Source organism: Acomys russatus, chromosome 15 (assembly GCF_903995435.1).
Source record: "Acomys russatus chromosome 15, mAcoRus1.1, whole genome shotgun sequence".
In the NCBI taxonomy this organism is placed as follows: domain Eukaryota; kingdom Metazoa; phylum Chordata; class Mammalia; order Rodentia; family Muridae; genus Acomys; species Acomys russatus.
In genome coordinates, this window is record NC_067151.1 from 36,442,849 (window position 1) to 36,467,180 (window position 24,332).

At 36.2% G+C, this 24,332-nt stretch overlaps 1 protein-coding gene across 1 annotated transcript in view; it reads left to right on the forward strand.

The window, feature by feature from the left end:
• Positions 1 to 14,057, forward strand: part of LOC127199268 (arylacetamide deacetylase-like 2) — a 34,876-nt gene extending 20,819 nt beyond the window's left edge. Inside the window, exons 3-5 of the mRNA XM_051157233.1 lie at positions 5,726 to 5,795; positions 6,476 to 6,647; positions 13,409 to 14,057. Coding sequence (XP_051013190.1) covers positions 5,726 to 5,795; positions 6,476 to 6,647; positions 13,409 to 14,011 — 845 coding nt within the window. The 3' untranslated portion in view covers positions 14,012 to 14,057. The remainder of the gene's footprint in view (positions 1 to 5,725; positions 5,796 to 6,475; positions 6,648 to 13,408) is intronic.
• The last annotated feature ends 10,275 nt before the right edge of the window (positions 14,058 to 24,332 follow it).

The window sequence follows — 24,332 nt, forward strand, 5'->3', positions numbered from 1 at the left end:
TAAAGGAAATTGGTCTGAAATTCTCCTTCTTTGTTGGGTCTTTGTGTGGTTTAGGAATAATGGTGACTGTGGCCTCATAAAATGAGTTTGGCAATGTTCTTTTTCTATATTTTGTGGAATAGTTTGTGGAGTATTGGTATGAGCTTTTTTTTTTTAAGTCTGGTAGAATTCAAGGCTGAAACCATCTAACACTGGACTTTTTTTTGATTGGGTGACTTTGAATGACTGCTTCTATTTCCTTGGGGGTTAAAGAACAACTTAACATTTACATGATCTTGATTTAGCTTTGGTAATTGCAATCCATCAAGAAAACCAATCATTCACTTTAGATTTTTAAATTAATGGAATATCATCTTTTGAAGTAAGACCTAATGACTCTTTGGATTTCCACAAAGCCTGTTGTTGTGACCCATTTTTCATTTCTGATTATGCTGATTTAGATATTGTCTCTCTGCCATTTTAGTTAGCTTGGATAAGGGTTTGTCAATCTTGTTGATTTTCTCAAAGAGTCAGTTTTTTGTTTCATTAATTCTTTGTATTGATCTTTTTGTTTCTAATTTATTGATTTCAGCTCCATATAGGGAGCTTGCTAACTACTCCTCTTGGGTGGGTATGCTAATTTTTTCTAAGGCTTTCAGATGTCACTTTGCTGGTATGAGACCTCTTCAATTTCTTCATGAAGGCACTTATTGCTATGAACTTTCTTCTCATCACTGCTTTCATTGTGTCCCGCATATTTGGGTATGTTGTGCCTGCAATTACAATGAATTTTAGAAAGTCTTTACTTTCTTTATTTCTTATCTAAAACAGTGGTCATCAAGAAGAGAGTTGTTCATTTTCCATGAGAATTTAGATTTTTTCTTATTTCTGTTGTTGTTGAAGTGCAGCTTTAACACATGGTGATCTGATAAAGTACAATGGGTTCATTAACTTTTCTTGTACTAGTTGAGGTTTGCTGTATGACCAACTGTATGGTCAGTTTTAAAGAAGGTTCCATGGGGCACTCAGAAGAAGTTATATTCTTTTATGTTTGAGAGAAAAGAATTGTAGGTATCTATTAGGTCCTTTTGATTAATGACATTTGTTCATTTCATTATTTCTCTACTTAGTTCTGTCTTGATGATTTGTTCATTTGTGAGAGTGGGGTGTTGAAGTCTCCCATGAATAGTGTGTGGGAATTGATGTGTGATATATCTTTAATAAGGTTTCATTAACAAATGTGTGTGCCCTTGTTTCTCAAGCATAGATGTTCAGAATTGAAATGTCCTCTTTGATTATTATTTCTTTGGTGAGTACGAAGTCCCCTTCCCCATCTCTTTTGATTATTTTTGGTTGAAAGTCTATTTTATTGGCTATTACTATGTCTACTCCAGCTTGTTTTCTTGGAATGCCATCTTTCTACCATTTACTCTGATTTCATGTCTATCTTTGTTTCTGAGGTATGTTTCTTGTATGCAGAAGAATGTTGGGTTCTGTGTTATTGTTATTATTGTAGTTGTTTTGGGTTTTTGATTGTTTTTGCGGTAAGGTTTGTGTGTGTAGACTTGGATGTCTTAGACTTGCTCTGTAGGCTAAGCTGGCCACAAATTCACAGAGATGTGTCTTCCTCTGCCTTCCAAGTGCTGGGATTAAAGTTGCATGTCATTGTACATCCATTCTGTTAGTCTGTCTTTTTATTAGAGAGTTGAGGTCATTAATGTTGAGAGACATTAATGACCGCTTAGTTATTTTCTGGATGATGTTGGTAGTGGTAGTGTGTTTTTATGCTTGTTTCTTTTTGTTGCTATAGTGAAGTTATTTATATTCTTTGTTTTCTTGGGTATAGTTAATCTCCTTGTGTTTGAGTTTTCCTTGTATTATCTTCTGTAGGGCCAGATTTGTGCATAGATGTTTAAGTTTGGTTTTGTTATGGAGTGTCTAGTTTTCTCCATCTATGGTGCTTGAGAGGGGTTTTTGGATATGGTAGTCTAGGCTGACATTTATGGTCTCTTAGGGTCTATATGACCTCTTCCCTGGCCCTTCTGGCTTTTATATTCTCTGTTGAGAAGGCAGGTGTGCTTCTGATAGGTTTGCATTTATATGTTACTTGGCCTTTCTCCCTTGCAGCTTTTTAATATTCTTGTTGTTTTTTTGTTTATTTGGAGTTTTATTATTATATGGCAACAAGAATGTATTTTCTTGGTCTTCTATAAGCTTCTTGTATGTTTATAGGTCTCTCTCTCTCTCTCTCTCTCTCTCTCTCTCTCTCACTCACTCTCTTTCTTTCTTTCTTTAGGTTGGGGAATTTTCTTCTATGATTTTGTTGAAAATATTTTCCTGCTTTTGGATCCAGGAATCTTCTCTTTAATCCATTCCTATTATCCTTAAATTTTTAATTTTCATTATGTCATGGATTCTTGGATGGTTCATACCAATAATTTTGTATTTAATATTTCTTTGACATATGTATTGATGTCTTCAATTATGTCTTCTACCCCTGAGGTTTTCTCCTCATCTCTTGTATTACATTGGTGATGGTTACCTCTGTAGTTTCTGTTCTCTTCCCTAAGTACTCCATTTCTAGGATTTCTGCAGTTTATGTTTTTTCAAATTGATTCTACTGCTATTTTTTGTTACCAAACCATCTTATTCATTTACTTGCCCTGTTTGATTTTATTTTCATATATTTCTTTAACTGATCTATTCATTTTCTCTTTAAAGACCTCTATGTGTTTGATTGTATTTTCCTGTATTTCTTTAGGGTTTTATTTATTTCCTCTTTAAAGGCATTTACTGTCTTCATAGCATAGAATTAATGTTGTTTTCCTGTGTTTCAGCTGTGTAAAGATGTCCGGAGCTTTTTGTATTGAGATTGTTGGGTTCTAGTGTTACCATATTGCCCTGGATTTTGTTAATTGTGTTCTCATACTGGCCTTTAGCCATTTAATTGTCCCTGACATTTATGGGTTGTTCCTGGAGCCAGCTAAGTTTCTTGGGCATGCCTGGGGTGGAATGAGGCTTCCTTAGTCCAGCTAGGGGCTGAATATCCTCAAATAGCATACAGCTCTCCTCTGCTTGTTATGTCCCAGCTGGACTTATAGGCAGGGATTTAGGGTATGGGTTCCTGTGATCCTGTGGTACTGACTGTCTCCCCAGGATAGCTATTACAGCCATGAACCACAGGCAGGATCTACACATCTCTAGAATCCTGAGTGTTCTTCAGGATTGCAGCAGTAGCTGGGAGGTCTGAAGGTGATGTCATGTGTGTCTTGCAGTGGGGATACTCTCCCATCTTTGGGGAAACAGAAACAGACATTGGCATTTCAAAGTCAGCAGCTTGACTTCTTGCTACCTCCAAAGTCACTGTGCTTCTGTACTCAAACTCCACTGGGAATCCTGAAATGAGACCTTGTAGGTTCCTTGGCTTCCCAGTCTCCACAGAAAGATGAGTATAACCATGGACTAGAGCCTGAAACCATGTCCTTGGTATCCAAGAACTGTTATCAGTAGGTGAGGGGAGGCTGGTGTCCAATGCTGGAGCCTTGACAGAGCCATGTGTTTCTGGAATTTGGGTAGGCAGAAAGTACCAGGTGCCAGGAGCCTAGGACCCCCTCTGTTTCAGGGGAATACAACTATGCATCCCTACTTCCCAGGATGCCTCCTCTTTTCCAGGAAACACAGGCATTGGTGGTTTTAGAGTTACCAGCCAGGTCACTAGTTTGGTCCACAGTCTTTGATCTTATGCTACTCACATACTGTACACACTGAATGCTGCCCTCTTAGAGTCTCCACTTACTGGCTTCTTGATCATCTCTATTCACTACTCTACTTACATCCTGGGGAAAGGCATATTTATCTTTTGAAGAAGATGAGCTTTGCTTTCCTAGGAATTATATTTCTTTCCAATTAATCATCTGATTTCTGCTTCTTCTACTTCAAATTTTAGCCCTTTTGTTGACTCCTAAGTATGTACTGTCTTTCCTACCTTGACTTCTGTTGGACGCTGTTTTTTCTAATTATTACTTTATTGTGCTTTGTTTTCTGAAACATGCTTCCGTATGCTGTAAGTTCTATCTCTTTCTTTCCATCTGATTCTATTTGAAACTGTGTAATCTGAAAATGAACAATGGCCTTTGCTACACTGATAATTTTATGAAACAAATTTCTTTGCCTTTACTTTTTCTACCGAATCCTATCACTTCATTTGCAACTGCAACTTGAAAACAAAAGAAAAGCTAAAATCATGCTGAAACATGATTTTTATAAATAGTTCCCGTGTTCTAGTATTTCATTCTTTAGCTGTTAGTTACATGTTTTTCTCTACTTTATTCTTCACTTGTTTTTACTTTATTCTCCATGCTTATCCTGTTGATATGTTCTTTGTTTCCAGTCTCTAACATTGTTGCTGAACTTAAATTCAATAAACTCAACTGTGGACTGGTCTGTACACCTGCTCATTAGTGTATCACATGAATTCCTTAAGACACACCATCATATTACTTTCTTAAAGAGTAATATAAATAAAAGAGTAATATAAATAAAATTCCCAAGAACACAAGAAAGACAAATGTTTCCCAGTAGCAACCATCATGATCTTCTTTTTAGTATTTTAGCTCCAACCCTTATGGCATATTCTGAACACAAATTCTGAGCGTCTTCTTGTTTCTATACACACCATGTAGATTATCATTTGGATTACTTTATATTCATTTATCCGTGGTGGCTTACCACCATTTCATCATTTCCATTACCTTCTTTTCCAACCTTCCATAATGTGAAATTATGACCACATTTATTCTTAAAAAAATATTTCTGAAGTAGTATCAACCTGTTGACAAATCTTTTGTCAAACATTGAGGTGTAGATGCCCACATTCTTCTTTAGTTATCTTGTCTATTTTCTGCCTCTTCTCTCTCTAACTTTACATTTCAAACATAGTTATCTATATATACTTCCCAAACTGTGAATCCTTGGTAAATGGTTGTACATTTTTACTAAGATAACATTTCATTCTTCTCTTGTTAATTTCCTAGCACTTATTATTTTTATGTTTAATATGATGAATACCAAATCATGCTTTGTATGTGAATTAATAGATATTGTTGATTAAAGGAAATCATTGCCATTATTTTCTCCTAAATTGTTTAGGAAAGTATTCTCCCTTTCTAATTCTTTTAAGCATATTAATTATTTTATCTACAATTAACTCTTTTAAGGAATTACAAATGCAAGAGCACACACTCTTATTTGATTTTAATGAAAATTAAAATTGTCACCTATAAACAGAAAGGTCCCCTAAAGTTTACTCTTACATTTATTAAATATTCATGGACTTATGTAAATACTTAAGCCTCTGGGAAAACACAAACTCATTTATTTTAATTGCACTAAACAATACAACTTGCCTTAAGTAAGTTGAAGCCCTTTGTTGAAAAGGTTCTTAAATAAATAATAAATATGGTGAATCTCTGAATTTTTGAAAAGTATAATAATGAGTACAATGTTATCTTCAACTTAATTCCACATTTTCTAATACTTCTACCAAGACATTTATGGCGGAAAGGTGCTAATGAGTTGTCTCTAATCGTTTTCCTGAGTTCTGACAGAGTGTTGTTTTACTTGACAATAAAAGTAGTTACTGAGTTTCAATTAATTAATCAACCAAAATTCATACTTGTGATTGTTTCTGGGTTTCCATTCTTTTCTATTTACAGTTACTATTTTGTATTTATGTCTTTCATTTCAGAGAAAGGAGCCTATGATGACCTGAACAGACAGACAGCAAACAAGCTTAATGCTGTTGTTGTGGGAATAGAGTAAGAGAGTGATAATACTTCTTACCACAGCTCTTGTGCTCACAATATAACTTGGCTTTTTTTGAGCTTGTCACCCAGCCATCAAATATCCATATCCTATGCATTTTTGCTATATTAATTTTCTTATAATTTTAATGACAACATGTCCTTAAGGACATCAGTATTTACTTTGATTTCTGCCATTTTTAGATACAAGAGTGAGGCCAGAATAATAAGCATCTTTGTTGTCACAGTTATGACATCTCTGGAATATGAATTATAGAATTCTCAAGCACCTAATTTTATCTGCAAGTAGCATACCTTGAAAATTTAATCATTATGTTCTTGAGACATTGGATTTTATTTGACCTGTTTATAAACACTGCTGGGAATAGAGTTGTTCTTGGTTCTAGTTCTATTACATGCAAATATTTGAACATATCAAGACATTATCCAAATGATAAGCTTTAATAGTCACAACATTACTTCTGTCAACATTTGTAATAAAATACCCAAGCTGAAACCCTTAACCAGAATGTACTCCACACTTTAAGAAGTACCAGTGAGCTCGGGGTTCATTGGTGAGACTTATTATTCAAAGTAGGGCCATATATCAATGTATCTCTTGGTGAGAGTGAGATATTTGCTTGTATGATTTTAACAAGTGCTTCATTGTGGTTCTGCTTGATTTACTTCTTAAGCTACAGACTTGCTCCTCAGCATCCATTCCCAGCTGCTCTTGAAGATTGTACTTTTGTGGTCAAGTATTTTCTCCAGGATAAAGTTCTTGCAAAATACAGAGTTGATGCTGCTCGCATCTGCATTGCAGGAGACAGTTCTGGGGGTGCCTTGGCAACAACAGTGACTCAACAGGTATGTTGTTTATGATATATATCCTATTGCTAAAGAAACTGTGTTTTAAGTGTGTTTGCATTACTTTTATGCTCTTATCTGTGAAATTTAAAATAAACAGGTGTGGTTATTTTGCCTGATATTATTTTTTATATGGTTTTAATTGACTAATACAAAGTAAGGCTTTAATCATCCTACTTTTTAAAGAGGTTAGAGATCAGGTTCTGATCATTAAACCCAGGGCTGTGTGCTTGGCAGATAAATACTCTACCATAGACATATGCAACCTTTTCTTTTAAAATTACCATTTGAAAATTGGATTCCTGAACTGCATTGTAGTTTGTGCATGCCTTGTATTTGTAAACCTCATGTCCCAACAAGTAAAAAACCAGGTCTTGGAAACTGTAATAATGACCTTGGCTTACTGTGCCAATTTTAGGGAAAAAACTTCACCAATTTCTTTAGTCTACTCTACATACTTTAATAAAGAATTTTTGTTCAAAGCTTAATTGCATTTCATAGGAAAAACTATTTTTTAAAATTTTCAATATTTTTGTATTATTGTAGTTGAAAACTCTATTAGTTACATTTTCGTCCTCTGAAACTAAACATCTAACAAAAAGCATTTAAAGGGAAGAGGTTGTAATGGCCCCTGAAACATCCAGTACATCATGGCAGGAAAGGTCTGGCAGTGAGTGATGCTTATGGCTGTGGCAGTTGAGTGTAAGGCTGCTTGCTCTTAGCTCCCATCTAGAAGTCAGAGTTAGTTGATTGCTGGCACTAAACTTCCTTTCTTGAATATCCCTCTTCTTCTGACGCCTCAACCATATGGAGGTGTCTCCAAATACAGGGAGGGGAGACTCTTTACCCATTAGTTAATGCCTTCTGAAATACACTCGTAGATACTCCCAAAGAAGTGCTTCTAACTCCATCTCCTACCTGATTATAAACCCATGCCACTTAGAACTATGATTAACCATGACAATTCGGTAAACATTGGGCAACAGACCATGCTTGTATAGAAGAATTTTTACAGTAGTAAAATTAAGTCACTTCATATTAAAATCCTTGCTGAATATAGCTAAATAATCATTATCAAATAGATAATATTTGGAGATCAATCTCAGTCAAGTACATGAACATTAGTCCCCAAATGCCTTTATAGGACAAAATGCACATATAGACTGGCTAATTTTTTTTTTTTTTTTTTTTTTTTTTAAGACATGGTTTCTCTGTGTAGCCTTGGCTGTCTTGGACTCACTTTGTCGACCAGGCTGGTCTAGAACTCACAGTAATCCACCTGCCTCTGCCTCTGGAGTGCTTGGATTAAAGGTGTGTGCCACCACACCTGGTGACTGGCTATTTTCTTATAAACCAGATGTGGTCTCAAAGTTTAGAGCTATTGAATACCTCCAGGTTTTAAAAATTTTAATCTTATAATCCAACTAATAAAATGTTACTTCTTCAAGACTAACTTATTTTATGAAAACTACTCCTGTAAGTATGCCCCCATTATAAAATCCCAATTGAAATACCATAGTCTATAACCCTAAAAAACACTCAAAATTTTTTCTTGAATCACTTCAATGTTCTGTTTGATGGGCTCATCAGTGCTCAAAAAGGTTTTACAGCAGGTCACGGTTTTCTAATAGAAAAACAAATGATAGATTTACTAGAATACAAATTATATGTGTTTTGTGGCTTAAATAAATATAACAACATTATTTCATTTATTAAATGCAAAGAGTTTCTTTAAAATCCAATTTCTTTCATATTCAGTCTTACCGTATTAACATAATTTTTTACCTGTGGCAAGCAATGATGTTTAAGAATAGAGAAACAGTGTTTAACAGGTGTCATAGACTCTAGAAATACATATGTATATATAAGTATATATATGTGTCATTTCATAATCATATAAACAATGGTCTTATTTTACATATATAAAGATTCTATGTCTTTCATTAACTATAAACTATAATAGTTTGCTACATAAATAAAAAGTATATGCCACATTGTTCTCTAAGGTATCTCTTTGTCTGTGGTCCTTGCTAATTTACATTACAGAATCTTTTCCTTTTCAATTCATAATTCCTATTTGTTGACACAGATACTGAGCTTAATTTGTGCTGGGTCTTAAAGACACTATCTACATTCTTTATGAAAAATATATTTTTTGTTACTTTATTTTGTTTTTTTTTTGACAAATTTTTATTATATATTTTACATATACATTTATATTATTATACATATATACAATAAACTACCCAGAGCAAGAAGAACAATGAAACAATCAGGAATCATATAAATGCTACATTTACAATGTTTTGGCTATTTCTATTTTACAACCTTGAATAAAGCATCTTTCTTATGTTGGTTTGTCTAAAATTCTAAATATAAATCAACACCTATCATATCTCATCATTATCAACTTAAAACATCTATCTAGACCTAAAAATATCTTGATATTTAAACAACTAATTTCAGGTTTTCTTTCATCTTTGTTAAGAAAATGTTTAACTCATGAAAACTATCATGGGTTTTCCTTGCCAACATGATTGAAACACACATGCAAGGTTCTCTGTTCATCAGCACGATCCATTAGTCTATGAGACTACCATCGCACAGCCACAGGTAACAGAGAAATGACTAAGACTACAGCAGCTGATTTTCTACCCAAGCCTAAGATCCCTCTGAAAGCAGAGCTTGCAACAAGAACTTGGCTGTTCTTGGCTCACATGATATTCTATAATGTACGACAAGAAAAAAAGATGATATTCTAAGCTGTGTGGTTGAAACTGATATAATGAGTTAGAGGTTAAAAATGGGTCACTTCATTAGGGAGCAGCACTGTGAACCCTAAGTTCAAAAGATTGCACCAAGTCATTTAAAAAGAAACTATGATGAAGGGGTCAGTTAAATAAAATAAAGATGGGCTGGAGAGATGGCTCAGCCATTAAAGGTTAGGCTTACAACCAAAATAAAATAAAGATAGAACAATAGTTAAGTATTGTGATGGCTCAGAAAGTGTCAGAAGTAAAAATTAAAAAAAAAAATTAGAATTTTGTATAAAAAGAGACAACCTTGCACTTAACTGAATAAAATTTTATGCATACAGTATTTAGCCAGGTGGGGATGGCTCGGCCCTTTAATCCCAGCACTCAGGAGCCAGAGGCTGGCTACCTTTGAGTTTGAGATTAGCCTGATCTACAGAATGAGGTCTAGGACAACCAATGCTACCCAGAGAAACCCGACCTCGAAAAGCCAAATATAAATATATAGAGAGAAACCCTGTCTCTTAAAACAAAATATAAATAAATAAATATATAATATGTACATCCTATATACATTCCTAATGTATAATTTGCATAATAAAATATTGTGTGTCTATTATTATTTTTTGAGACAGGGTTTCTCGGTGTAGGTATATACTGTGTACACACACACACACACACACATACACACACACACACACACACACACACACACACACACACAGAGTGTTTAGCATGAGGTTAGGAATAATCATTGGTCTATTGGGAGTGAGGCAGATTGCTCTTTGAGTTTAGGAAGTGAGTCTCTTGAATAGGTATTAAAATATACAAACACAAGTGAGTATGATTATGGTAAAAATTAAGTACATAATAAAAGACATGGAATGGTTGTTGCCAGAATATTAATCTTGTGGTTATAGCTCATAAAAAATCATTAAATTTTGATATTTTAATCCTTCAGCTGATTGACAAAAAGAAAATTTGGTTTATGACTAGAGCTAAGATAGATAAGAGCACTACATGCTAAATTAGCAAGAAGCGTGATGGAAGCTTTAGGGATATTAGATTCAAATTATTTGTAATAAAATAGTTATTGAAGGTGGGAAAGTTGGCTCAGCAAGTAAAGGTGCTGGAGACACATGGACACATACATGCAATTAACATGCAGCATATTCTCCACAGTTGTGTGGAAAGCAGGGACTGACTCGGACAAGAACTTTGGTGCCCCTGTTTGAACACTTTGCCATGGTGAGGAGACCTGGTGGCACTAAGAGGAAGAATAATCAGCTTACCAGGATGAGACGTGATAAGCTATGACCATATGGTGGGGGATGAGGGTCCTCTTCTGTCACAGACCTATGGGAGGGGAATAAAATGAAAGAGGGAGGGAGGAGAGGGGATGGGAGATACAAGTGAGAGGATAACAATTGAGATGTATTCTGAATACATTTCTTAAATAAATTTTTAAAGGGAAAACCAATTAATTAATTAATTAATAAAAACCAAATGTAGTAAAGTGTTTTGGAAAAGATAAGATTATAAAAGAGACACATCAGCAAAGATGATAAGGAGATTAAGAACATGTACTGCAGGGCTGAACAAAGAAAACACTTCATAGAGTTACCTCAAGATTAGTCTCTGTTGTGCTGAGATGCTGAGGTTCACACTGCTCTTACTGGCACCCTACCCTCCTACTCAACTCTGTGCACCCTGTTTCACTAGCCACATAAGGAGCCATTAGCATCCTTTGCTTTAGTGCTACTGAAACTGCCTTTACATTTTGTTGATGTGGCTATTGACAATCTGTTGGAATGCCTGCAAGAAAAGTCTAGAACAAAGTCAAGTGATTTAAATCACCATATATATTATTTACCTCTCCACAAGATCATAATTTTTCTAGTTTAGGAGTCAGCCTTATAGCTGTACTGTTTTTGCTTCCAAAGTTCTGGCATCAGGATGATTGAAGAGATGGTCTCAAAGTATGCAGATTATGTAAAGCCATCTTTTGATTCTATTGAAAAGGTGGCATGCTTCCCACAAGATAAAAAAAAAAAAAAAAAAAAAAAACAGTTTAAAAAAAGAATTACTTAATGGAAAAGACAAATATTTCCATTATAAAATTTTACTATCTTTATGTTAGTAAGATTAGGAGAAAAAGAGCAAGTCTCTCAGGACAGCACAAAGTAGTCATATTTGGAGCCTAGACACTCTCGCTCATGTTTTTTCCTTTGAGACAGTCAACCATGGGTTTCTTTCCAGCCTCTTTTGATTTAAAGATTATAGAATTTTCAACTACTACTGAGAACTCTTGTTCCTTATTTTTTTCTCCTTAAATTTCATAATTATATCTAGTGTCTTTCTTTGGTGGTACACATGTGTGTGCACAAGAATGTGCATGCTCATGTCTGTGCATGAACATAGAAGCCAGAGTTCGACATTGGGTGTCTCTATCATTCTCTGCCTTATTTTTGCAACTGGGTCTTTCATAGAGCCTGGAGAACACTGAGTTAACTAGACAGCTGTGCAATAAACTTCAGGGATCCCCTTGTATAAACACTACCTACACAGTATGGAATAACATATATATGCTGCTATGCCCAACTTTCTAGCTTTCTTTATTCTGGCTATCTATACTCAGGTCATCAAATACTTTATGGACTAATCCATCACCTCAGTCTCAGATTTTACTGATTTCTCACTTTATTCTGTATTTCGATATAAAATTAAAAAGTGAAACTAAGGTTTAACCCTGTTGCTCCTCAAGTACAAACATATGTAATAACTCACTTGGAGACAGCACTTCTGTTACACAGGAACAAGATATCACATAACTGCCTCACTTTTCACATTGTGCTTACCACTGGTTTTTCTACTGATCCAAAGTCTGCATTTTATTTATAAAACTCCCATACAAAAGCCACTGTGAAAAATGAGGACCATGGAATAAGACTCTTAGGGAATATTTTCTCCCTGAATTTGTAGGACCTCCCTTCTATTATCCTGCCATTTGGAGTTGGTCAGATGGTTAGCCTTGTGATGGAGACTTCATGGAATTCTTTCATTCCATGTTAGTCCTTTGCCTTTATGAGAGCACGCTCCTGAGAAGTCTTTGCATAGTTTGGGATTTCCCAAAGAGTTGCACAGATCTAGTAACTGACGCAGAACTGCTGTAGGAGCTGATATTGTATAGTACTTACTCTCACGGTCAAGTCTGGGTCCGCTGCTGTGGATAATGTATCTATAGACTCAGGAATCCTCTTATATCTTTTAAGAAACAGAGGCTGCACATGCAACATCCAAATCCTTTCCTGATCTTCTGATTTTCATAAATTATTCTATATATTGTCTGTCACTTGTATCACTGCATACTACTTAGATAAATGTTAAGTGTTTCCTTTGGCATGCAGTGCCAGCAGGCTTTAGTTTATATGTGAGTATCGGCAGTTTTATTCCATTATATTTGTAGATTTAGCACATTCTGTTGCTCAGGTTGAAAATTATTTTAGGGAAGTATGACATGTTAATACAAGTTTAGTATTAGAGCTTTGAGAGATTGAGAATATTCTGTATTCTATGATACAGAATAACCCTGAGATTTGCAACAAGACATTATTACAAAAAATCCAACATTTCTGAAAACAAATAAGTGGGCAAAATTCCAACATCATACACACACACACACACACACACACACACACACAAACAAAAAAAAACAAAAAAAAAACCAAAAAAAAAAAAAAACCAAAAAAAACTCATCATTCTCACTAAGATGCTGCTGATCATCTTTTTGGGTTGTCATATGTGAATCAATGTGTGAGCAACAGAGTTTGTTTCTGACAGTGGAATGACATTTTCACATCTCTAAGCTAATGACTAAATGTAGTAAGAAAAAAAATCACCTGATAGTGTTTCTGACTGATAAATTTATTTATTGCTGGATACTAAAATGAAATTACAAATCCTTTTGTTTGAAAGCTATTGATCGATTTATACTCATTCTATTTCCAGCTACAGAATGATCCAAAGCTCAAAGACAGAATTAAGGCTCAAGCACTGATATACCCTGGCCTACAATCAGTTGATAGTTCCCTCCCATCTCATCGAGAGTATAAACATGGTCCGATTCTGTTCAGAGAGATGACAGTTAAGTTGGCAAGCCTATATCTGACCGAAGACAACGTTCTGCCGCAGGCTGCACTGAGAAATGAGCACATGCCAACAGAGTCACGACATCTGTTCAAGTTTGTCAACTGGAGTTATTTCCTTCCTGAGAAGTATAAAAACAACCATGTTTACACTGAGCCCATTCTTGGCAAGCTAAATGCTTCCTATCCAGCACTTATGGACAGCAGGCTGTCCCCTTTGCTAGCCAGTGACTCGCAGTTACAGAGTTTGCCACTGACCTACATCCTCACATGTGAACATGATCCTTTAAGAGACGATGGTCTCATTTACATCTCGCGGCTTAGAAATGTTGGGGTTCAAGTTTCTCATGACCACATAGAGGAAGGAGTCCACGGAGCCATGTCGTTCACCAGGGCTCCAATGTTTTTACATTTAGGATTTAAAATAAGAAATAAGTATATTGCTTGGTTAGAGGAAAATTTATAAATGAATGGTACATGTAGCTAGGTAGTCAGTAAAGCAATCTGATAGTTATATTAGTTATATTTTGAACTATTGTATGATGAGTGGGTACCAAATGAAGTGCCTCGTAGATAAAGCTGCATGTCAATTTGAATGAAGATTACTGTATATGTTTGAGAAAATTACTTCACTTTCTAAATCTTAGAAATAGTTCTAAAATGAGGATACTCCATTGTCCCTATTTATTAATCCTTTTCAATAAAAATAAATGGAATCATGAGGACTGAATACGTTGACACATTACTCTCCAGCCCTCCAGAAGAAGAGAGACAGTTGGATTTTTGTGAAATCAAGGCCAGGTCTATGTAGCTAGTTCCAGGCCAGCCATACCCCTCTCGTGGCACAATGTCTCTAAACAAAATTAAATAGAAAGAGGAGTAAAGATAAAAGTGATGAATGAGAAGAAAAAAATGCTAAAGTACAGCCGTAATGGCATTTGTAGAACCGAGCGTTATACTGACCTTCTGCCATGGGTTTTCTTGTCCTGTGCTTCCATACATTGATATAATCTACTCAAGGGAGATTAAGCTAGTTGTTCTTCTAATTCAATTTCCACAATGTTTACCTACTGCTTTTTATAAGAACACTTTGTATACTGGAGGAAAAGTTTAATTTGACTGAAAATTGTTCCTAAAGCTTAACATTTGGGACTTCTTACTTAAGCTTTCGTAAGATCAAACTTGAAGGGAACCTATGTGGATTGCATTTATTGCTAGACAAGGCTTCTCAATGTGTGGTGGCCCCTAAATCACTATAGATTGCAGATAGAATTATTTGTAGTCATCTTTTGAATTTTGTAGTGAAGCACTGTGCACACAGAAACTGCATATCAAGGAAGTTGTCTGAGCTGATAATATCCAGACACGTTTGCTTCCCTGTGATGATAACCATACTCCTATCAGCCACAAATTAACTTATAAACATCAACATTTCCACTAGGAAACATTAAAATCAATGTTTAATTTTCTGTTGTCCTCATGATTCTCCTGTTAGTGTATTGTTGTTAGTGTATCATTGTTTGGCCTTTTTTTTCCTCTTTCTTTATGCTGAATAAACTTTGTGAAAGGGAGGTAAGTGCATGTTGTGAATTAAGTTTGTAATCTACCCTGATCTCCAAACATGTTTTCATTAGTGTTTTTCTGCAGCGTGAAACCTTTTGTTCATCTCAACTATGGCTAGTGACCTAGTCTCTTAGACTTCATCATATGAGCCTTTACTTTGGCATTCAGACAGTAAGCTATAGCATGAACATCAGGAAATGTGGACTAAAAAATTCTTTGTTGTTGTTTGTGAAGCTATAACATCCTAATTAACATCACTCTTTTTGCTTCATTTGTAAAAAGAGAGGACTAATGGTAGTCTTGTAGCAAACCAGTCTTGATGAAAATTGTTTCTCTTCATTAGCTATTAATCAAAAACTTAGGCAGAACTGGAAAGATATATGTAGACATAGATCATGAATGTGAGGTGCCTGCCTCTGGTTCCAGAAGTTACTTGAGTAAAATGTTTGGAAAAGGACAGGAACTGGGTATTTAAACATAACCAGTAGAGGAAGCATGACAGCTCAGGCACTGTGGAAAGTATCCACCCAGAGCTTCATTAGCAGATTCCCTGCTTAGGTTCCCTCCCATCCAAAAGAAAACTGCTTGTAATAAATCTGTTACTTCTTTTTCTCCGTGGCTTGGTCTTATGTCATTCCTGGGTATTCAATCCTCTGTTATTTCCATGGGATAGGATTGGCAATCCTCTAGACCACCACCTATAGCCTTGTTATGCTACCCAGAGTTTCTGTCAGAATTTGAGAAGCTCTCCACTCTGGGTTTGTATGCCGAATTGAAAACTGCAGGGAAGGAATGAGAAGTGGCCGTCATATCCGGCACTCCCAGTGCTCCTTCTGAGTGAGGGCACCTCACTGACTCCAACCACTAGTACCATGGCCAGATACTCCATCCACACTAGGTGTAAGGAGAGTAGGAGACAGGAGATGAAAGAATGATGGGCTTTGCAAAGCAAAGCTAAGCAAAAATATAGGGTCAATGGCATAAAATATAAGGAACCAATTTATTTTTTTTATTTATTTATTTTATTAATTTATTCTTGTTACATCTCAATGTTTATCCCATCCCTTGTATCCTCCCATTCCTCCCCCCCCCATTTTCCCATTATTCCCCTCCCCTATGACTGTTCCTGAGGGGGATTACGTCCCCCTATATATTCTCATAGGGTATCAAGTCTCTTCTTGGCTACTTGCTGTCCATCCTCTGAGTGCCACCAGGTCTCCCCCTCCAGGGGACATGGTCAAATGTGAGGCACCAGAGTACGTGAGAAAGTCGTATCACACTCTCCACTCAATTTAAAACATATAAATTTTTGAAAAATATAAACTTATAGTTCTCATACTAATAAATGTAAAACTGACTCTAGTTAATGATTGTGTTTTAGCAGGACATGCTATAACTTCTTCAAAATGACGGATATAATTAGTTTTACAGATAAACTCAAACAGTAACTAGAGTTTTCCTTCATTCTCTCTTATTTAGGCAAAGGAGATATGTAAAATATTTCAAAGATGTTAAACCCAATAATTCAAAAGCTAGATAGGTAGGTATTTCCTTGGAAGCATATAGTTATTTCTTGAGTCATTATTCACCTTTCCTCCAAAGAAACAGACAAAGCTCACTACTTCACAACACTAAGGATAGTTTAGCTGATGGATTTTATCTGTGAGCATACAGAGACAGCGTATTTGATGGATTCTCTCTGTGCACAGAGCATACAGAGATACATCATGGGTTAAGTAGAGAGCTTTGTACAGGGGAAGGTCAGTGCACCAATATAAGAAAGCAATTAGATATATAGGTTATTTCATGGGAAAAATATCAAGTCCTGAACCTTACTGCTCTTTTATTTGAGACATGTGAGAGACGTATGAGTTGATTTATTATAATTGTTTAATGACAACACACTAGTTTGCTTGACATCTATACAGGTTCAGTAAAAATTAGTTACCAAGATTACCATGTAAATCAGATTAGCTTCTTAAAAGCTACTGAATTCGGATCGGAAAGGGAAATTAGACATGGTTTATGAAGCATCTATAGGATATCTCAGGCCAGAAAAGGTGGTCTTTCTGGAGATTCCATCTCTACAGAGGTTAGAAGAAGAAAAGGAAAAGGAAACAGGATGAAGATGCTTGATGAATTGAACCCACATCATAACTGAACTAGCTCAGCCTCTGATGACACCTTGTACTCTCAGATGGTGTATGACAACCTCAGAGGGACATCCAGCTGACCTCACTTCATTCTGCACTCAATTGTGACATCTTTATGACACTACCTGGCTTCCACTTCTTTATGCTGTCTTTTAGCTTTGAATGCCTCTTGTCTTTGATAAAATATTGGGGTAACATGCTATCATTCAGATAAATATTAGGTTTATATGGTTCTGGGAGTTTAGTTGATCAACTCCAGCTTTGGTGGGGTTTGTTTTGTTTTGTTTGTTTGTTAGTTTTGTTTCATTTCTTTTGTTGCTATTGTTGTTGTTGTTTGTGAAGCAACAGGAAAAATGGTTGTTATATTGTCAGGGATTACAATACTCCCTTCAGGGCCAGTGTTTCTTTGGCTGCTTTGATGTTCTTCTAATATGTCTTCCCTCTCCACCTAGCCACATTAATAACCAGGCATGTGGCTACACTCAAAATACTTTTATTAAATGCACCAGCAGGCAATTTATAAGTAAAACTATTATCGTTGTGAAATTAATGTGGGTTTTTATTATCACTACCCAAAGAAAAAGAACAAATGTTAGCCTACCCTATCCTAGGGTAGGGAGGAACAACTGACCCTAGTTGCAGTGTGTTAGGTTTCCCTGACAACCCTCAGTATGGCCTATGATGGCCATCTTTGTCTCAGTCTATGTGGAGAGCCGTGCTAGTAGCAGTCACTGTGCTTACGGCTGTGGCTGACAGCTGAAATGAAGTTCTTTTTCACAAAACCAGCACTGTTCCAAACACAGGTGTAAGAGCTTGAAGTGTTGTGCTGCATCAGCCATGCTTGCCTGAATAAAGTTGAGCCTTGATCAGGACTTGTCTTGGCTCCATTCCTCATGTCTCTGTCCCCTCAATCCCCACTCCCTCTTTCAGGGACCCTGTATGACTTGCCACCTTGCCATGGGACAAGACTGACTTATCCATCCTTGTGTATAAAATTATGGTTCACCCTTGCCTAGAGAAGAGTGATCTATGACCTCTTTTGTTTGTCTGGATTTTCACATGTGCAGTGAAGGCCACAAATTTCTTTTCTCACAGTACATGAAAACACTGAACTTTCATTTCATTTCATTATTTCATTTCTTTTTCTCTCGCTCTCTCTCCATCCCTCCCCCCTTCTTATCTTTTCTGTTTTCCTTTATCTGTTTTTGTGCTGTATTGTATTTATTGGTGCATTCTTACATTGCTAGAATGGAGCCGTATTTGTTATGGTTTGTGTTTATTTTTGTAAGCCTTTCTTTTTATGAAGCAATAACTTATTTGATTAACAAAATATTCATTGACACCATCATCTGCATGGTATTTTTAACATATGGAGGAAATGAATTTTATTGTAATTTATAATTTTATATAAGCTTGTCAAAATGACAAGATATTGGCTTTCATTGTGTCATTATCACATATATGAGGCATTCATTGCAAGACATTGCTTTTATTGTTGTTTGATTTTGTTTTGTTTTGTTTTCTCATTTCTTTTTTTTTTTTTTAACTGCATCAAGCCTGCCTCTGGGTGGTTTCTCTCCTGAAGATAGTACCTGGTCTGTTACATATATGTACATATATATATAGATATATATGTGTGTGTGTGCAATATATTTATAGTATAGATGCTATATTTATAGTTTATAAATACACTATATAGTACAGTATATATACTTTATTATACAATAAAATATGTATCTCATCTAAATTTCTTGAATCATTTTCTGTTTCTTTTATCTTAGTCAATGATCAAATACCAATAACATTTTTAATGTTATTAATTTATTCAGATTACATCTGAATTTTTATTCCCTTGCTTATCTCTTCCCATTCCTCTCTCCCACCCTCTTTCACCCTATTCCCATCCCCTAGGTCTGTGACAGAAGGGGAACACCTCCCCCACCATATGCTCACAGCCTATCAAGTCTCATCTTGGTAGGCTTCCTCTTCTTCCTCTGAGTGTCACCAGGCCTCCCCACCAAAGGGAGGTAGTCAAATATGGGGCACCAGAGTTCATGTCAGAGTCAGTCCCTGGTCTCCACATGACTGTGGATAATGTCCTGTCCCTTGGATAGATCTGAGTAGGGGTTTAATATTTACTGCATGTATTGTCTTTGGTTGGTGCGGACCCCACCACCCCCGGTCTAGATCCACCCATAAGCCTTGTATGGCACAGCCATATCCATCGGAAATGGTGAGAGTCATGAAGCCAGCACAGCTGTTTGATACAGTTCCAGCAAAGCTGAGCTGAATGCTGCAATCATAGTCATTCTGTCTCTCAATTTTAGATTTTTTTTGTCTCTGACTTTTGCATCCTTGGGGACTTTATACATTAAATTAATTTTATGTATTTTCCCAAGAAAATTATTTCTCTGACTTTTTAAGAAAAGTCCTAAAGTTACTATCACTTCTGCTTACAGAAAAATGATTTTATCTAGTCCTATTTGGAAGTCTTCCTTATGTTCTAGAGATTGTGAAGCTAGGAATTTCTAAATAAGGCCATGACTCTGGGAATCTTCTTGGGGTTTCTAATACTAAGCAAACTGAAACATTATAATTGGTACAAGGTAAACATAAGATGGTGAGTAAGCAGCTGAGATTTTACAGAATCTTGCTCTGCAGTCAGCTTTTTGTTTTTTAGAGGCATATGTTATAACTGACAGGAGTAAGCTTTTATAGTCAGGCTGTTAAGGACAATGCCCCATTGTCGGAGCTGTTCCTCCATATCACTTTTTTCCTCAAGTAAGAGCGAAATGTGCAATAATAAATCTAATAAGTGGTCTTTCTAACTTATTCTCCTTCCAAATAAAGACATCATCAACGAATATTGAATGCAACATGGCAAAAATAATTTATTTATGAACTTAAAATTAGTGAGATACAAACAGCAAGTTAGTTAAATAAAAGGGAAAAGTAATGACCAAGGAGAAAGAGGGGGCATATGCGATAAAAGAAACGCAGAAGAAAGCACACTTGTGCTAGAAAAAGGGTAGGAAGCAGCAAGGAAGAGTCATAAGCACAACAAAGAAATAGTGCAGAGACAACAATAGATAAACAGAGAGAAAAATACAAACAGCCAGTTTTCGACAATGGCAAGAATTAAGAATAGAACAAAAAGTACGCTACAAAGAAAAAGATGAAAAGTAAATTTACGAAATAAAAATGCAGCTACGGTTTCTTGGTTTGGCCTCTAACATGATGATTTACCAGTTGGATGAAATATTCAGTCAAAGCCGAGGTGGTCCCATTTTTCCTCTTCAGGTTGGTGCTGAGCCTGGCCTTTTGGAGATGAGATGTCCAAAAGAGCTATTGGCACCCTCAAAGCCTCTTTTCTTTGTATAGTAGGAACCTCTGGGGGTTAAAATTAGTTTTGCAGCTGTGGTTTGGACATGTCCTTTGCTCCAGAGACTCAGCAGATTGTACATCCCAGAGTGGCTCATTTTCAAGTTTTCAAATCCTAAGAGTACCTCCCATGGTTGTTGGAGAGAGGAAGAAACAAGCAGAGCCCTATGGTCTGGGTGAAGGGTTTATTTTCCTTCTTTTATGTGCTATCTAGCTGAAAGAGTATGTGGGAGATGGAGAAGACTGTGGAAACTGAAAGGTCCACTGGGCCTGGGCTTCAGAACTTTGCAGAGAGGTAGGGAGAAAAGAAGGTAGGATGTAGCCTTAAGGGTTGAACATCCCAATGACCTAAGGTGGGGTTTTCCGTATCCTCAGTAACCCTCAGATATTTGCCCTTGGTCCTTGTTACAAATGGCAAGATAACTGACCAGTGTACCCATCATGGTCAGAGATTAGGGCTGCCTCTCTCCTTCCACATAGAGATTATATTTGACTGCCTCTAGGCTCCCTGACCTGAGATTCTTCCTTTAATCTTGGTCCTAGAGTAAATCAGTCTTTCAAGATGAAACCCAGCTGCAGCTCTCCAAGCTATAGCGGGTGACAAAGCAGATTTCTTCTCTACAGTTGACACACAGATAGGATGATCATTGATGCATTAGGTTCTCTCTCTGTAATTTATGATTGTGATAACAGGAGTTTTGGTCTGGCGTTGTGGCTGCCACTTTGTCGCAGGGCTCCATAATTTAATTTGTGACTAAGTCTTAGTCTTCACTTTCTTGTCCAGGTAGAAAGATAGCTGTGCCTCATTTTCTTGTTTAAGTTGTCTCTTTGGGGTTTTGACTTGTTTGGTAATTTTTTATCATTTCAAATGATCTTCAAAATTGAATGTCTTCTGCTTGTGAAAATTTTATTCCCCATAGGATCACATGGGGTCTGCTTCTAATCAGCCATCTTAGGCAGCAGGGCTTTCTCAAAGCATTTTAATTATTTCATGGTGAAAATAGATACCATTAAGTTTACCATCACCACTATGTTTTGTAGGTATATCAGCAGATTTAAGAACATTGAAGTCATCAGTTTACAACACTAATTTATGTTCCTATTTATCCTTGTCCTAACAACTTTCTGTCTCTTTTGAACATATCATCTGAGTAGAAGAACATGTTTAACTACTTGCCTTGTTTTGTGTGGCACAATAGCAGTAAAAATGATTCATGTTATAGCAAAACATGTCATTCCCTTTACCTAAAAAGAGTATAATTTTCAATTGTATGTATGTATCACATGCTTAAACTCTACCCACTGATGAACATTTGGGTTGTTTTCATAGTTTTGTTATTGTGAATCATGCTAATATGAAAAATTTGGGGGAAAGATTCTGTCGTTCTTTCATTTCTTTTGGCTGTATATATCCAGAATTGTGACAAGTACTGATCCATATGGTGGTTTAGTTTCAAAGTTTTGATTTTTCCCTTATGGTTTTTTTTTTGTTTTGTTTTGTTTTGTTTTTTTTGTGAATCAGAATGTGCACATGGATATTCATAAGCCATGGTGCAGAGGTCAGAGGATAAGTTTGAGGAGTTAGTCTTTTCGTCCCGCCCTATGTGTCCTAGAGATAAAATTCCTGTGGCTAAGAATGTTTATCCACTAGCCATCTCATATGCAATATGTTTCGTTATATGATTAAACCCCCATTCTGTTGTTGTTAATGTACTCTTAAGGACTATAGATGTGATTTTTCCAAGTCTCAGGACAGAGCTTAGGACATTACATATATTAGGCAAGTGGTTTGCTTATTAGGCCAGTCCTGTCAGGACAATTTTACATTCATATCACTAATGCACAGAACTTCCGTTTTCTACATATTCTTAAGAATTTCACCTTCAATTTATTAATAATGACCATTCTAAGGAGTGTGAAGAAATATGTTATTATGATTTTGACTTGTATTCCTTTTATAATTAATTATGTTAATCTTATTTCATATGCTTGCTATCATTTGTACATCCTCTTTGGGGAATTTTTCATTCAATACATTTGTCCATATTTTAGTCAAGTTATTCACATCAGTGTTGAGTTGCAGAAGTTTTTTGTGTGTTTGGCATATTGTTTTTATTTTATTTTATTTTTATTTTTTTTTTTTTCATTTTTATTTTTTTTTATTTTTTTTTTTTTATTTTTTTTTTATTAATTTATTCTTGTTACATCTCAATGTTTATCCCATCCCTTGTATCCTCCCATTCCTCCCCCCCCATTTTCCCATTATTCCCCTCCCCTATGACTGTTCTTGAGGGGGATTACATCCCCCTATATATTCTCATAGGGTATCAAGTCTCTTCTTGGCTACTTGCTGTCCTTCCTCTGAGTGCCACCAGGTCTCCCCCTCCAGGGGACATGGTCAAATGTGAGGCACCAGAGTATGTGAGAAAGTCGTATCACACTCTTCACTCAACTGTGGAGAATATTCTGACCATTGGCTAGATCTGGGAAGGGGTTTAAAGTTTACCTCCTGTATTGTCCTTGGCTGGTGCCTTAGTTTGAGCGGGACCCCTGGGCCCAAATCTGCCTATCATATTGCTCTACTTGTAGATTTCTAGGACCCTCTGGATCCTTTTATTTTGCTGTTCTCCCATGCGTCTCTCATTTAGAGTCCCAATAGGATGCCTTCCCCTCTGTATATTCATTTTAATGGTATATTTTATTTTAAAGGTATTATTTATTTTTGAGAGCTATATATATTATATATAATAAACAATATATATTTATTGTTATAGTTATTGTATATTATTATACATATTATATTTATTATATAATATATAAATATATATTTATATATAAGATCTGATCATATGTGGCCCCAGTTCCCCTCATTGAGATCCTCTTTTTTTAAATGACTGACATGGTCCATTTAATGCTGGCTATATGCACAAGGCAGTCACTGGACACTGAAAACATACCTGTGCACATATCCTAAAGAAAAGCCACTCTAATTCTCCCTTCAGACATCAGCTCCTTAGCTAGGCATGAGAAGTCCTAATCCTTCTCCACTCTGTGCTAGAGTTTTGGCTGGATTGTTGCTGTGCTCCTGCGAGCTCCCTGTGCAATAGCATGCTGTGTCCAGAAGACAGCATCTCACAGCTCTTTCCTCCCTCTTCAGCTCCTACATTATCCATGCCAGCTCTCCCAAGAAGTTCTTCATGCACTTTGAACACTCATGAGGCTATGTAAGCCCAGTCCCATTTACCAGGTATATACTTTTTTAAGGGTTGCTTTTTTTTTAAATTTTCATTTCCTTTGTTGAATACAAGATTTACAGTGTCATGTAATGCAATCTGTTTCCTGTTACTGTCCGTGCTTTTGGTCTCCTTTGCATGAAACCCTTGTTAATTAAGTCCAATGTCCTAAAGAATTGGACCTATCTTTTCTTCCTGGGGAGGAGTAACCAGATAGTTTTTAAGAACATGTACATTATAAAATCATGGACATTGCTTCAAAGGTGGCAAACAAGCCACTGGGCAAAATATCCTCATTTCTATCACAGACAGAATTCTGCCTAAAAAAGGGTAAGCTTGGATGGAGGCAGAGTCGACAACCAAACTCTGCCAAAACAAGGTAAGCGTCCTCAACAGTTTCTGCCTCACAAATATGTCTGTCAGATATATTAGGCCAGAAGGCTGAAGAAGATGCTCC